The 14,724-nt window shown below is 37.2% G+C and overlaps 1 protein-coding gene across 1 annotated transcript; it reads right to left on the bottom strand.

The window, feature by feature from the left end:
• Positions 1-224: 224 nt before the first annotated feature.
• On the bottom strand, positions 225-13,727 carry LOC129277458 (uncharacterized). The gene is made up of 3 exons (XM_064110418.1): positions 13,582-13,727; positions 2,843-3,886; positions 225-2,050 (listed from the first exon to the last, which is right to left on the bottom strand). Exons 1-3 carry the CDS (start codon positions 13,634-13,636, stop codon positions 1,935-1,937), a joined length of 1,215 nt encoding a protein of 404 aa, XP_063966488.1. The 5' UTR covers positions 13,637-13,727; the 3' UTR covers positions 225-1,934.
• Positions 13,728-14,724: the final 997 nt, after the last annotated feature.

Genomic DNA, 14,724 nt, shown 5'->3' with positions numbered 1-14,724 from the left:
CATATCTCTGTAAGTGTATTGGCCTAGTTCATAAAACATGGACATAAGAGTAACCAAGTATCACTGAACATCTTGTGTGAGTTGCAGGTCACATGACCAAGGTCATCGGTCAATGGACTTTGGCCATGTTGGGGATATTTGTTGAATTACCATTATAACTCTGTAAGTATGATCGGTCTAGTTCATAAAACTTGGACATAATAGTCATCAAGTATCACTGAACATCTCATGCGAGTTTAAGGTCACATGACCAAAGTCAAAGGTCATTTAAGGTCATTGAACTTTGGCCATTTTAGAGGTAACTATTAGATTGCTGTCATAACTTTCAAAGTTTATAGATATAGTGTATAAAATGTGGATATTGGGGTAATCAAGTATCACTGACAAGTTTTAGATTTCAAATGAACGTAGTATTGTATCATTATATGAATGGTGTTTTTTGTGAATAAATATTTTATAGTAGTTTTCAAAGTCAGCACTGCTGCTATATTGAATCGCGTGATGCAGGTGATACCGCCAGAGGCATTCCACTTGTTTGGAATATCGCAAGCAATGTACATTATATCATGGAATCTTTTCTGATATCAAAGTTAATCATGCCGGTATGCCCCAAGGGACACGACTTGGCCCAATTATTTTTTTAATTATGGTAAACGATTCATGTGAAAATATTCCTATACACTATTTTAAATATGTTGATGGTTTGTCTTTAGTACAGTGTCGTAAATCAACCGACACTTTGCAATTACAATCAGTACTTAATTCAGTGCAATACTGGTCGCAATCAAAAAATATGTCACTCAATCCCTCAAAGTGTTTTACCTTACATATTATTTTTATGAAAAACCCCATCACTCCTGAGGTTCTTGCCATTAATAACTCTGCCTTATGTAATGTAGAAAGTATCAAAATTCTTGGAGTTATTATACAATCTGATTTGAAATTACAGCAAAACAAAATAATACTATTGAAAGAATACAACGGAGAGTATGTAAAATTATCTTAGGACATAATTACATCACATACACAAATGCATTTCAGGTATGTGATTTACCAACACTTAAGGAGAGAAGACTGACACTGTGTAAAAAATTTGCAAGATCACTTTCAACTCATCCTCTGTGTAAGACATGGCTACCTCGAAAAAAACATATCTGTTCGTCGTACAAACAACTATCAACAATTTCCAATAAGAATAACAAGATTTAAAAACAATCCATTGCCTTTTTTGGTTGACATACTCAACAAAAGATGAGTGTGCCGACTAGGAAAGGCAATTTAAAGGACAAGTCCACCCCAACAAGAAGTTGATTTGAATAAAAAGAGAAAAATCACAAAAGCATAACACTGAAAATTCCATCAAAATCGGATGTAAAATAAGAAAGTTATGACATTTTAAAGTTTCGCTTAATTTCACAAAACAGTTATATGCACATCCTGGCTGGTATGCAAATGAGGAGACTATGACGTCATCCACTCACTTTTACTTTTGTAAGGTAAGTGGGGATATGACATCATCAGCCCACCTAATGAATATTCATGACGGTGTGCATATGACTGTTTTCACAAAATATTGTTTACACTTTAAAATTCAATATCTTTCTATATTTTCAGCACGGAGTATCCCTTTTACGGTATCTAGGGTCTTCTTCACATCTTTGAGTTATTTTTCCCAGCTGCTCTATTTCTTCTTAGGAAGAGAATGATATGGGTGACATCATAGTCTGCCTTATGCATTCACATTTGTCTCTTTTTCATCTGGATTTGGAGCTTTGCATGCGATGACTACCAGTACATTTAATGAATTACGGCTCGTCCAGTTCTAATTAGGTCTATAATTGTATAAAAACGAAATCACTGGGTGGGACTCTAGTGCTGGTCCGTAGCCAAAAGAGAAGTGCATAGATTGATCAATTGTATTTCAAAAATGTATGTTAAGTCCGATGCTTGGTGAATTTCAAAATTAACATCATAACGAATATGCAAATTTCAACGAACAACAGGAAGATAAAAGATGCGTTGAAGTCAGCAAATCTATCAGCAAGATATCCTATAAATAAAAACATATAATTGCAAAGAAGATGTAAGATATGTATAAATTTTAACCACCTACAAATATTACAAAATGTCAACTACCAAAAAATGCATCCACACCTCTACTTTGAGTTCCCATGATAAGGTAAATCTCTTCTTTTTTTTTACAATTATTGATCAATTTGGTCAATTTTGGGTCATTCAATGTAAACCATGTAATTATGACAAAAATGTTGTTTATGACCCTGTACTTCTAGAATAACATTTTGGGAATAAACAACAGTTTGCGAACATTTTTTTTTCATTTGCCAATGGGTCAGATGAAACACTTTTTATCCCAACCCCAGTTTTTGTTTGTTTATAATACATAGAAAGTTGTATTCTTCAGCCACTATCATTAATATTAAAATTAGAAATATTATGTTTATTGATTACACCAAAAGTAATTAAGTTGTACTGGCCAAGCCCCCTTCTCCGGATTGTCCACACTACCTCGGAGTCGAGGACCCTTGACCCTGTTACACATAAGTTACTTCACGGTGACTTTGTCATCCAATGGGAACTGCCATGGTGACGATGCTCAATAGCCGATCAAAATCAAGGATTTAATGGAAGTTATCAGTGGAAGGCAAGTTAACCATAAATTTCACTTTCATACACAACGGGGTCCTGTTGTTTAGATATTGTATTATGATAACTATGAATTTTTGAACTTTTCAATTTTACCCAGGACCGCCAAAATAAAAATAAGAATTACAATTTACACAAAATTTCAGTAATTTACTCGAAACGTTACCGTCGTTTATACCTGCTATTGACGTGCCTAATAGTTCTGATATCCCAAAGATGACTTCTCCAACTGCTAATGCGACAGGAAAAGCATGAGATGGACATCTTTCTTGGCACAGGGTGACTTGCAAAATATCAAGTTCAGCGATACACATGGCTGCCATAAACGATGTCACTATCACGATGTTAAAATTTAGAATGAAGATGTCGATGACAAGGGACGAGCAGTTTAGCAAGGTCAAGGAAAGAAACCATTCAAGCTGACCGAAGTACTGAGTACTGGGGAGAACACCACTAATACAACGGCCAATAAAACAACCGGCTCCTGCGGAGTACGCAAGGGTAAGTGCCTTTGAGGTTGGTATACCTCTACCCATGGCACGGGGAATCAAAAATGCATGCCATGCACCATCTATCACCCCGAAGAGACCCACAACACCAATCAAGACAGTGAGCCAGGGGTCTTGGTAAAAGATAGATTCTGTAATAGCATGTACAATCTTTTCGAAAATAGCGTGGCATCTCGTGACCATCTGAATCTCCTGGCCACCAGGTTTTGGTGGAGACTGTTGTTCAATTAGCTTCGCTGGCCTTCTCCTCTGCAGAGCTATCTGTTCCTTATGACCGGTTTCAATGTTCTTTATCATTTTCACTTGAGAAAGTTCCAACAATGACTGTCTCTTTGGTTCTTCACATTTGGTACCCCCAGGGTCGTTGCCTGTTACCTCAGATTCGTTTCCAGACTCATCAGATCGGAAACACTGGCAGTTCATGTGAATAGTTGCGTCATCTTTGTGCACTATGGAATGTGTTTCTTCCTTCCTCTCTAAACTAGTATCGACTAACATCGTGAACGGAATGAGATGAGACATGAACCCTCCTAAAAGCAATAGTGATCCTCGCCAACCATATACTTTTCTGAGATAATGAGCGATGAGAGGTACTGCGACCATTCCGAAAGCGTAACCAGATTTGCCAATACCGTAGAAAATCTTGAAATCATCTGGAGATTGTGCGTCGAGTGTGATAACAATCGCAGTACAGAGAATGTTGATACCGGTCCCTGAAAACAAGAAGAGAAAATGTGCTCTTTAGCTTTTTTGAGACTTTGGAAAACTGAGGTGACACCCGCGGGTACTCGAATTATAACATGATACCTATACGTGCCGCGCCAAAGTCAGGGGTAGGGGATTCTGGAACTAAATCTTGGTCTTAACACGGGGGTCTCCGGATTCGGAACGGCTCTTGGATCAACAATTGCTAAAAAATGCAATGCTCTGGAACTGACTACATAAATAGGGGGTCTTCGGAACTCGTTAGATAGGCGTAGCATGATCCGGGAATATGATGGCGTCTTGCTAGATTCATATCGGGCTAGCGCAAGCTAAGTGCGAGCGCGGGGAGCTTATGGCTTCGGCGGCCGGGCGTTCACTGCAGTGGCGTAACATGCCCCCTGGCCACTAGCGTACCTAATAAGGGGGGGGGGCAGACTGCCCCCTGACGAGTCACAACTCATGCAGGGGACGTACCCCTGCCCCCTGACGAGTCACAACTGATCCAGGGGATCGAAAAAATGCAAGAAAGAAAAAACCGTCGTATGACCCCTCTTTTTAACTTGAAGATCGACCTTTTTTGGGGCTTGTCAATTTTTTATCTGGTACGGAATGTCCTTAATTTGCGGTTGAAGACCTTTTTTTGCTTGTCAATTTTTTTGGCTGGTACGAAATCCTTTACTTGTGGTTAAAGACCTTTTTTTTTTTTTTTTTTTGCTTGTCAAATTTTTTCAAAATTTTTTGGAAAATCCTGGATACGCCGCTGCCCCTGGCAAAGTTCACCGGGAAATTTTAAGAAAGAACGAAAAGGGAGAAAGAAAGGGAAAGAAAACGAGGAAAGAGAACAAAGGGAAAGGGAGGGAAAGGGAAAGAAATTTAACTATCCTGAAATACTATTAGATAAACGAGTGAGAAAGGGGTAAGAAATTAAGAGATGGCGAAATGGAACGGGAATTAATATAGAAGGAAAGGGATAGAAAAGAGGCCAAAGAAACGAGAAATTAGGTAGAATGAAAATGAGCGAAAATGCTAACATGAAATCTGAATCGGCAAAAAGAAAAAAAAAGCGGGAGAAATTATATAAGAACACGGCCGGGCTGCCGAGGATGAAAAATAAAGAACGGGAAGAAAGAATCGGGTAGTGTGTGCCTATGTTTAATTAGCTTACAAAATTTCATGCAATAACGGTCGCAATCAGGGCAAAAAATTACTCAGTGAACTTTGAGAGGTTCAGGATGTACCTATACCATGTATACCGCCCGAGCATTGCCGATGTCCCTAGCCAAGGAATAGACATATGCCCTTTAATTAGATTTCATTTTCATAAGGCCAAAATTTTCTCACTCGCTTCGCTCTCTCGGGACGTTTTAGAAATGTTCTCACATTTCCCATGCTGTACCATCTCAAAATGTTTGGTTTCTTGTAATGCCACTAGTCCACTACGTTGAAGTAATGAGCTTTGTAAAAACAAATCCGTTTTGTTTGATTGAAAATGGCCATCTTTCAGGATTAAAATGGCTGAATCTTGTGGGGTTTCGGGGGCTCCATCCCCGTACCCACCCACATGGCACTGATGTACAAATGGAAGGCTTTGAGGGCATATGTGTAAGAAATAATGTTATTTCTGAATATCATGTCAAAATCTATCACTAAGTAAGATTGTAATGAAAAGGGGCTTTTAAGAAACTTGCTACACGCGCCATGTTGTGCCCCCTCATTTTTTTTTACTCATCACACGACTCTTGCATAGAGCTTCGCACGAACGCTCACGAAAAATCCTGTTGACCAGTGGCATAGATGACAGGAGCAAAGCCCCCCTCAAAAGAGAGAAGAAAGATTGAACAACAGCTTTGGCAACTCTTTTAATTTTAAATATTGTAAAGAAATGTTCTCTTCATTCATTTCTTTACTATATATATATATAATTTTCTGAATATTATGTCAAAATCTATCACAAAATTTGATTTTTATAATAAACATTTACAATTTTTGTACGCTCGCAATCCCCCCCCCCAAAAAAAAAATACGCGATACACCATACGCATACATTCGTAATTCCGACGCTTCGTTATTCCGAAGGTTCGAGTATTCCGAAGGTTCCAGACGCCTCAGCATGATGCTATTGTCAAGACCCATACACGGAGGATTCTACATGTACCTGCAATTCATGCATACCTTTTTTTATGCATACCTTGATTCCAAAAGCAGGTCCATGTGAACACATTTTTGATACATCCTTTGTCGTGTTTGTCTGCTAAAATCAGACATTTCTGAAAGGGAAATGTGAGAATTATGCTTTACCGAGGCATGACAGAAGTCACAGAACGTTAAAACGTGGAACAACATGAACAAGGGGGCTTGTATATATAATTCAATGAAAATTCGCATTACAAAGGACAGTACACGGCAAAAAGTCTGGTGTTGATTTAACACTGGCCCGGAATCTATATATGTCCACAAAAGACAAGTGTTAAACAACACTAGTTTCGTTTTGGTCTAACACCAGATAGGTGTTTATACAACACCAATTAGTATTAAAACAGCATCGGTTTGATTCCAAACTGGTGTTGTTTCAATACTTCTCTGGTGTGGACATATATATATTCCGGGCTGGTGTTAAATAAACACCCGAGTTTTTGCAGTGTAAACCAAATACTATTGTTTTATGTCCTCATGAAAGAAAAACATGATTTGAAGAAAAATTGCATTTTAGCCAGTTCATGTATTCGGAGTACATGGAAGAGTAGTCCTTGCCTTACATGGAAGAACAGTATTATCATGTTGACAAAACTGAATACGTTTTTTATTTTTTGTTTTTTTATACGAAAAATACATCACTATGACACATATGCGGCTAATTTGATGTCTCAATGGGTATGGGGATTACCAATTCATAACAGTGATGATTCAAGATTCAGTTGTGAAAAGGCCCTTTGTTATATCATGGACCTATAGGTCCATGGTTATATTCACTCAAGTAAACTATAAGGTATGGAGAATAGGTGACCCATTTTCCATACCTTACAGTTAAAAAGACCTTTCCTTTTGTTATAGAATTCCCATTTTTGGTCCTCTGTTCCCAAATAAAAGCCTTTTCACACGTAAATGATCTTGAATCATAATTGTAATTATTTTGATAATTGATGTTTGCAATTCGTCTTTCTAGAATCTTCGGACCTTTCACACGGAAAATTCGTTCTGTAATTTAAGCGAAACTTAACTGGAATTCACATCCGGAGTAGAATTTTAATTCGTGATTGTGATTAGCGTTCGTGATGCTAGTTTGGTTTCACACGTGCTAAAAATTCGTCATTACCTTATTTTTCACTGGAATCATCATTCAAATTACAATTTTTTTAACCATGTAAAATGGCGGTTAGACTCTCTGTGATTGGATCTTCTTGATGAATGTAATAACTCACTCATTATCCACCCTAAACATATTCCATGATTGAGGGTACAAGATATATCGAAAAATACAATAAAAACAAAGTTTTGACCCAAAAAAAACATACAAAAAAAATTTACACACTAACATTATTATTCAACTAAAGATATAAACAATTATTTTTTAGATATCTTTTACTGTACAATCTTGTAGTTTACATCCGGTTCTACGGGCGTGCAAATTTTCCTGGTGATCGCGCAATAAGCGGTCGAGATCTAGTCTGCTGGGCAAACCCTTCGCTCGAGTTAAGGGTCTGAATGTGCAGCCTACTCATGCCTTGTGTACTGAAGGCTCTCTCGCTCAGTATTGGAACAGCAAGTTTTGTATGTGCTAGTCTTTGCGTGGAGGCACACTTGTTGATCAAAGTTCCAATAAGGGTCTGTGCCTGCAGACTAGTCGAGATCTGAACGGGGGGGGGGGGGTATATCCAGTATACTCTGCCCCAGTTAAATTTGAGTTCAAGCACATTGACGTAAACAGAACACGATGTTTCCTCGAGGCTGGATGGATTAATTCAATCTGGGCAACGAGCTAGAACTTTATTGAACAGAGAATCCTGCTAAAATATTAGGAACAACAATAGCTTGACTCTTAAAGTATACATCCGAAGAATCAAAAGTATTTTATAATGACTTTATGTGGTCATCATTGTAAAGGGGAAGTATTACTAATCAGATATATAACTTCACTTTTCAAAATAGTGATCAGAGTTTGCAGAAATCAGCTCTCAAAAATGATTTATTTTCATGCCATATTTCTGCCTTCCACCGGTCCTCTTGCGAGCTCCAGCTGAGTGACGTCACACAATGAGCAGAGCTAGCAGCTGAGCTGACAGCAGCCCATTGGAGACGATCTTTCCAATCAGCGTTTTTTGCTCTTAGAATTGTTTATTGCTCTTAATATTGGTCTTGTTATATAGATAAAAGTTTGAATTTACTGAACAGTGAAAAAAAGTGCACATTTAACGTATTTTGGTAACCGATATTTAGCTTAGAAATTTTTTTTTTCAAGAAATATATGTGAATAAACAAAGCATATTTTCACGTAGAAATCACACTTGCGTCACATTAATATTATAATCAATATAAAGCATAGACATTCTTCTTTATGACTGAACAAAAATTATGAAATTTCATTAAGTAGCAAAGTCAGGAACCACAAAAAAAAACACGGCAATATCCATCGCGAAATGACTGAAATTGCAGTTGAATTGCCGAAGCATTATTAGGCAACAGCGGCGAGCGGACTTTATTTCATATATCTTAAAAATGCCTCTCCGGTAAGGCGATGGTCTGTGGCCAAATGCGTTGGCCAATGTTTTGTCATGTGCGAGGACCCTGGTTCGAAACTCGGATTTTTTTTTCTGGGCATTTTTTAAAAATTCTTTCCCCGTCCCTACCCATCTTTTTTTCTCTTTTTATTTTCTTGTGAAATTCTATTCAGACCTGTATTTATCAAATCTTGCTTCTTAATTGCTGCTTTTGATTTTCAAGTTCTTGATTAGATTATTTCTACTCTTATTTGGGATGGGAGGGGTAGAGTTAAAAGTCAAGTCCACATCAACTAAAAATTATTTGAATAGAGTAATTTCCCTTGTTGTTTTTACTCAAAACAGTCATATACACAAAACAATGATATGCAAATTAGAGTTGTCACTCACATCACATTCGTTTCTATTTTTTGTGGCATTTTGTTTTTTATTCTTTGCAGATTTGACGATAGGAAACTCTTCATCTGATCACAATAGGTTATATTTACGGAACTGTTAAAATAGTAATTATATAAATTTGAATCAAAGTTTTTATGAAATTTCCTGCAATATCTTGTTATTTTTCTTTAAATTCAAATGAATTTTTGATTGCGTGGACTTCTCCTTTACTCTTAATGTAGGGAATGCATAGCAAAATTTATCCAGAAACAAAATTGTCTTAGAATATGCAAATCAGTAATTGGACACATGTTCACTTTTCTTTCATCCAGGCCACTTCCTCACATCCACCAGGCTTTCAGTCTTATAACAAAAATGATAAACCATCACACAACAGCACACAACATTCACAGTGCTTCACAATTAATATTTCACTTCTGTTCATACATGCAATAAATATTGTGGAAAACAAATAAAAGGCGTACCCATATTCAAATACCGTTTAAAAGGACAAATATATTATACCTTTCGAGAAAAATCAGCACGTTAAATATCTGATAACAAAACATAATTATGGGGCACTGCAAGAAACTTATGTTCAATTGCAAATCAAGCGTAAGTCTTAAATTCAAATTCAAGCGTAATAAGGTCGAGTTGCAATCGCAATTCAACTACATGTTTAATCAAAGGACTTACCCTTGATTTGGGACGTGTGATTGAGTATAACATTTCTCGCAAAATGCCCTAGTAACATTAAAATTGTTCTTTCATTTAAAATTGTGTGTTATTATTTTTGACAAGCTGTATTCCTGTCCAAGTCAAATTTCTTAGTTCTCTCCAAAACTGTGCTCAAAATTGTTTCCAAGATTGATAAAGAAAATTTTTCTTTTGTATCATTATCAGTCCACAACTTGCAAACCGTAGGTCCTGGAAAGAGTGAAGAAAAAAATGGCTATATCCAAATCATAGTAAAAGGACATGATGGAATCTCCCAGATTGAGGTAGCAAGCAGAGACCAGAAGTCACCAGAGTCAGCAATTGTGCAGATCTGTGTGTAGAAGAGAGAAAAAAAAAGAAATAGTTTAAATAATCAAATCAAAGTATGAATTTAATTATCGTGATGATTGATGACGTGCGGTGGCATGTAATTCCCGGTCAACAACAAATGATAGTAGGTTAAGACACCTGAAAAGTTCCACTCAGAACACTGGTGCTCTACCTCAAGTGATGTTTGTGCAGGCCCCACTCCACTTCACTACCGCTACACTACCGTACATGTACGCCACACCTACCCGGGTAGGTGTGTAGCGTAGTGTAGGCTGTAGCAGTAGTAAAGTGGAGACTACACGAACATCACTTGAGGTACGGTGCTCTCTGAGTCTCTGTGTCATTACAAAGATTGCATTTATCTTCATTGTTGAAGGCATTACGCATGCATATATGCAGCAACACTCTAATCAGAAAGAAACACCAGACTCTAAAAGTCTAATTTTGGCCGGCACCCAAGGGTTCATTACATGCCGCCGCGCAAAGAAAATTCAAGCCATAGAAGTCGTGTGTTGTGGACCCAAGAAGTGAGATCCCAGCACGCGCGACCCACTAGTTAGAAATCCACTGCCAAACGCGGTTCGTGGTGCGAGGTTAGTATACTAATACTAACCTCGCAATACGTGTGAGTGATTTTGGCCAGGAATCAGGGTAATCACTGCTGAAAATTTGTCTGGCTTCATGACATCGGCATCATGGTGATATATTTCTGTGTATAATAAAAACTTAAACATTCCTCTGAAACAGCAGATTTTCAGCCATGGTCCATACCAGTGCTCCTAAATAATTTAATCGCCTGCCTGAGTCCTGACCAGTTTTAGAAATCTGAAGAAAAAATCTGCTGGAATTGTGCAAAAACATTATTTCTAAAATAAAGACTTTTTAATTTTAATAGTATAGGCCTACGCCAAAATGCATGATTCTAAACTTATATCAGATCTGTATCTGTCATCTGACCTGAATGCATCGTCAGAACAAGTACAGTTTCCAAACATGCTTACCTTGACTTTTGACTGGATCAAACAGCGTAACCTGCAACATGCATCGGGAGCAAGTGAATGGGACCGTGCAGCTTGGAGTTTTTCAATAGTTAGTAGAGCAACACAACGAAGACTGTCGAGTGGACAAAATCGATCTTTCCAGTTCACAATTCAATAAAAACCGGGCAAAATAACACAGTTCTGGTTCCCTTATAGTCTGAAGTTGTCGAAAACAGAATTCGGATATCACAATACATGAAGAAAACGGTAAATTCGAAGAAAAATAGAGACCAGGAAGGTGAATCAGCTATCAGTGTACTGCTGGCTTGCACAGAGCTAGAGCTAGAGAGCGGCTGAGTGAGTCGATCATCATGTGACGTCATTATTCTCGACTGTATTTAATCGCGTTAGTGTGTGTCTGGGGGCGGCTGGGGGCTGAGAAGGGTCTCTAATAATTTCATTTCTTGCATTTCCACGACATCAATAAGACTTTTTAGTGACATATTTGTGTATAAAAAGACAAGACCTTTCCATTCATATATAATTTGTCTATAATCATCACTTTCGTGAATTTTCTTTGGATGTATACTTTAAGCACCGTTACATGACCTGCTTAAAAAAAAGAATCCTTTTGCTGTATTTACAGGCCATCTGATTACCAAATGGGGTTTATTCGGAATTATGTAATCTATTCAAATATATTAGGAATCATATACGGTATTATATCCCTTACTTAAAGACCCTGACCGGTGTAAAAACAATCATATATCAAAATAAAGGTAATGATTCATACAATTCGAATATACCAAAAATATTACATATATCTCCTTCCAATAGTTAAAAATATTAAATAAAAATCAAAGAAACTGCTCCTCCAAAGTACGCTTCGATTGAGCACCCCCACGTCGCCTGGAAATGATGACGTCACGTTGTGTCAGGAGGGTTGTGATTCCATAGGTTTGTGTACAAAAGCATTGGGTATTTTCTTCCATTTCCATGTTATGAATCCATTCTTTTTTCGTTTTCAGATGAAAATGGCACTCAAAATTATTCACTGTTCAAATTGTTGTAAACCTACAACTATTCACTACCTTTTTTGTGATTTCTTTGTTTGGCTCTTATTGGACCTAAATTGCTATGTCAGGAAAAGTTGTTATACATAATCTAAATGCAGATAGAATTGAAATCTGCGCCAAATAAGCAGGAAATAAAATATGGCAAAAACTAGTTCAAAACTGCAGATTTCATAAATTCAAGCTTGTGGGTAAAAATATATGTGATATCCCTCTGTGATAGAAGTAGAGAGAATGAAATGCGTTATCTGGAAAGCAAAAAAATCACCCAGTTTTTCTGTGTACAAACCTATGGAATCACGACGCTTCTTACACAACGTGACGTCACGGTCTTGAGGCAGGTGAAAAGCACAATAAAGCCTATTTTCTAAGCGGGGTTCGAAACCCGATAATTGGAATATTCTTAAGCAAAATACTCAGCTGGGAAGCGGTGAAAATGCATAAAGCATACCTTGGTGTATTTAGTAGCTTATAAGCTTTCGATTGGTATATAATTCATCAATTTCATTTTCGGGTCCGGTCTGGATCTTTAAGATTGTTGTATTGAGAGTGTACACAAGGAGAAAAGGAATAGTTTTACTACGAAAAACGTTTGCCATGAAATAGTTCATTTTCCTTGCTGACGTCACGCATAGTCCATTTTTTCCCTAGGGAAAAAGTGAACTATACTTTTTTTGACCCCGCCCCCTACTCGATTCGCGAGCTGTGCGGCGCGATGCGAGCAGAGCGCTGCTCAGCCCAACGGTACTCTCTACTGCATGCCACGGGAAACTTTCGGCGAGCTGCACTAACCAGGTGCGCTCGCTGAACAGACGATCAATACGGCAAGGCTTATTGTTTTATCAACTTCTCAACGATTGTTCCATCATCGACTTATTAAAAATCATTTTGCTGTAAAAGTCGGGTATCAACGAAGAATATCGTATGAAGAATATATATGAGTGGAAGGGATATATAAAACAAATATACAATGACCCATTCTCGGAACTGGCTAAAACTATTTGCACTCAGGAACATAACATAGTACTATTCTCCCTCGGGCCGATGGCCCTCGGGAGAATAGTACTATATGATGTTCCTTCGATGCGAATAGTTTTAGCCAGATCCTCGAGTGTCATTGTATATTTGTATATTATTTCAAATTCCCTTGATACACAACAGATATACTCCTCCTCCTCCTACTACTATACAACTTCTACTACTACAACTACTACTACTACTACTACTACTACTACTATACTACTATACTACTACTACTACTACTATACTACTACTACTACTATACTGCTGCTGCTGCTACTACTGCTGCTACTACTATAGGCCTACTACTACTATACTACTACTACTACTACTACTACTACTACTATACTACTACTACTACTACTATACTACTAATACTACTACTATACTACTACTACTACTACTACTACTACTACTACTACTACTACTACTACTACTACTACTACTACTACTTAAACTATTGACTTTCAGAGATAGGCCTAATACATACCAGATAATGTGAGGTAAGCAGCGAGTTGAGCATTGTTAGAAATGGTAGCCGTCATGAGCACTCCTCCAGAAGCAAGTATAGCGCCACAAATCAGCAGAAAATGACGACATCTGCGTTCTCCTTTACAATAGATGTATACTGAGATAGGACCTAAGAGGAGAGTCGGCAAATATTTACAACAAAATTCTTGCGACATTTTTTCAAGGTAGACGGAACCCGTCTCCAATTCTAAGACTCTGTGCAATTTCTAGGTGTTATGTTGAGTAACACACTCTGTTGGGATGTTCATATTAATTTTATTTGTAATAAGGTTTCTCGTTTTATTGGAGTTCGACTCAAATATGATTTGCCAAAACACATTTTATTTACTCTTATAACGCTTTCATTTTATCACATTTGACCTATTGTAACTCAATACGGGGGAATACATATTCTTGCCATCTACACAAATTGTTTTTGTTACAGAAATAAAGCTAAAGATATTTGTATGGGATCAGATTATAGAGCACCTACTTCGAAACTATTTCAGTCGTTAAGAACCCTTAGATTAAAAGTTATTAATAAACTACAGATTGCTTCTTTAATGTACCGGTGTCATACTGGAACCCTTTCTCCTCAATTAATGAATATGTCTTCTTTCAATTGTAATATACATAATCACTATACAAGGTCGTCACGTAAACTTCACTCAGATGGAATTACAAGAATGACATATCTAAACTTTCATTGCGTCACACTGGTCCCACAATATGGAATAGTCTGAATCTTGAACCATCGTACGATAAATTTCCATTAGGTTTGCTTTATGTCTTGTTGATATTTTTAATGTTTCTGTTTTTTAATTTTTTTTTTTTTATTTGCTTTTATTATTTTGCTACTTGCCGCATCCATAATTATATTACAATTATTTTAAGAATCAATTCACTTTATAGGTTTGTGCGTTTTAACAAGCATTCTCCTGTTTTTTTTTAGTGCACTCCTGTTTCCCATTCATTTATCTATCGCCTTGTTTTTATATTGTTTCAATGATCTGGCAACAATACTTTATCACTTTCGTCTGTATTTATTTATGTTCTAATGATATGTTTCCATGTTTATTGTCTCTTTGTATGTACATGATCATGTTCTCAACTTGTAATTTTA

This window comes from Lytechinus pictus, chromosome 15 (assembly GCF_037042905.1).
Source record: "Lytechinus pictus isolate F3 Inbred chromosome 15, Lp3.0, whole genome shotgun sequence".
Lineage (NCBI taxonomy): Eukaryota > Metazoa > Echinodermata > Echinoidea > Temnopleuroida > Toxopneustidae > Lytechinus > Lytechinus pictus.
The sequence above is the reverse complement of the archived record's forward strand: the minus strand, read 5'-3'. Positions and strand labels throughout refer to the sequence as shown.

Coding starts and splice junctions, on each gene's coding strand:
- LOC129277458 (XM_064110418.1), bottom strand. CDS start 13,636: ATGACGGCTACCATTTCTAACAATGCTCAACTCGCTGCTTACCTCACA. Junction 3,887..13,581: donor TGCTTACCTCACATTATCTG/GTATGTATTAGG, acceptor TCTTGTTTTCAG/GGACCGGTATCAACATTCTC. Junction 2,051..2,842: donor ATTAGGCACGTCAATAGCAG/GTATAAACGACG, acceptor TTTTATTTATAG/GATATCTTGCTGATAGATTT.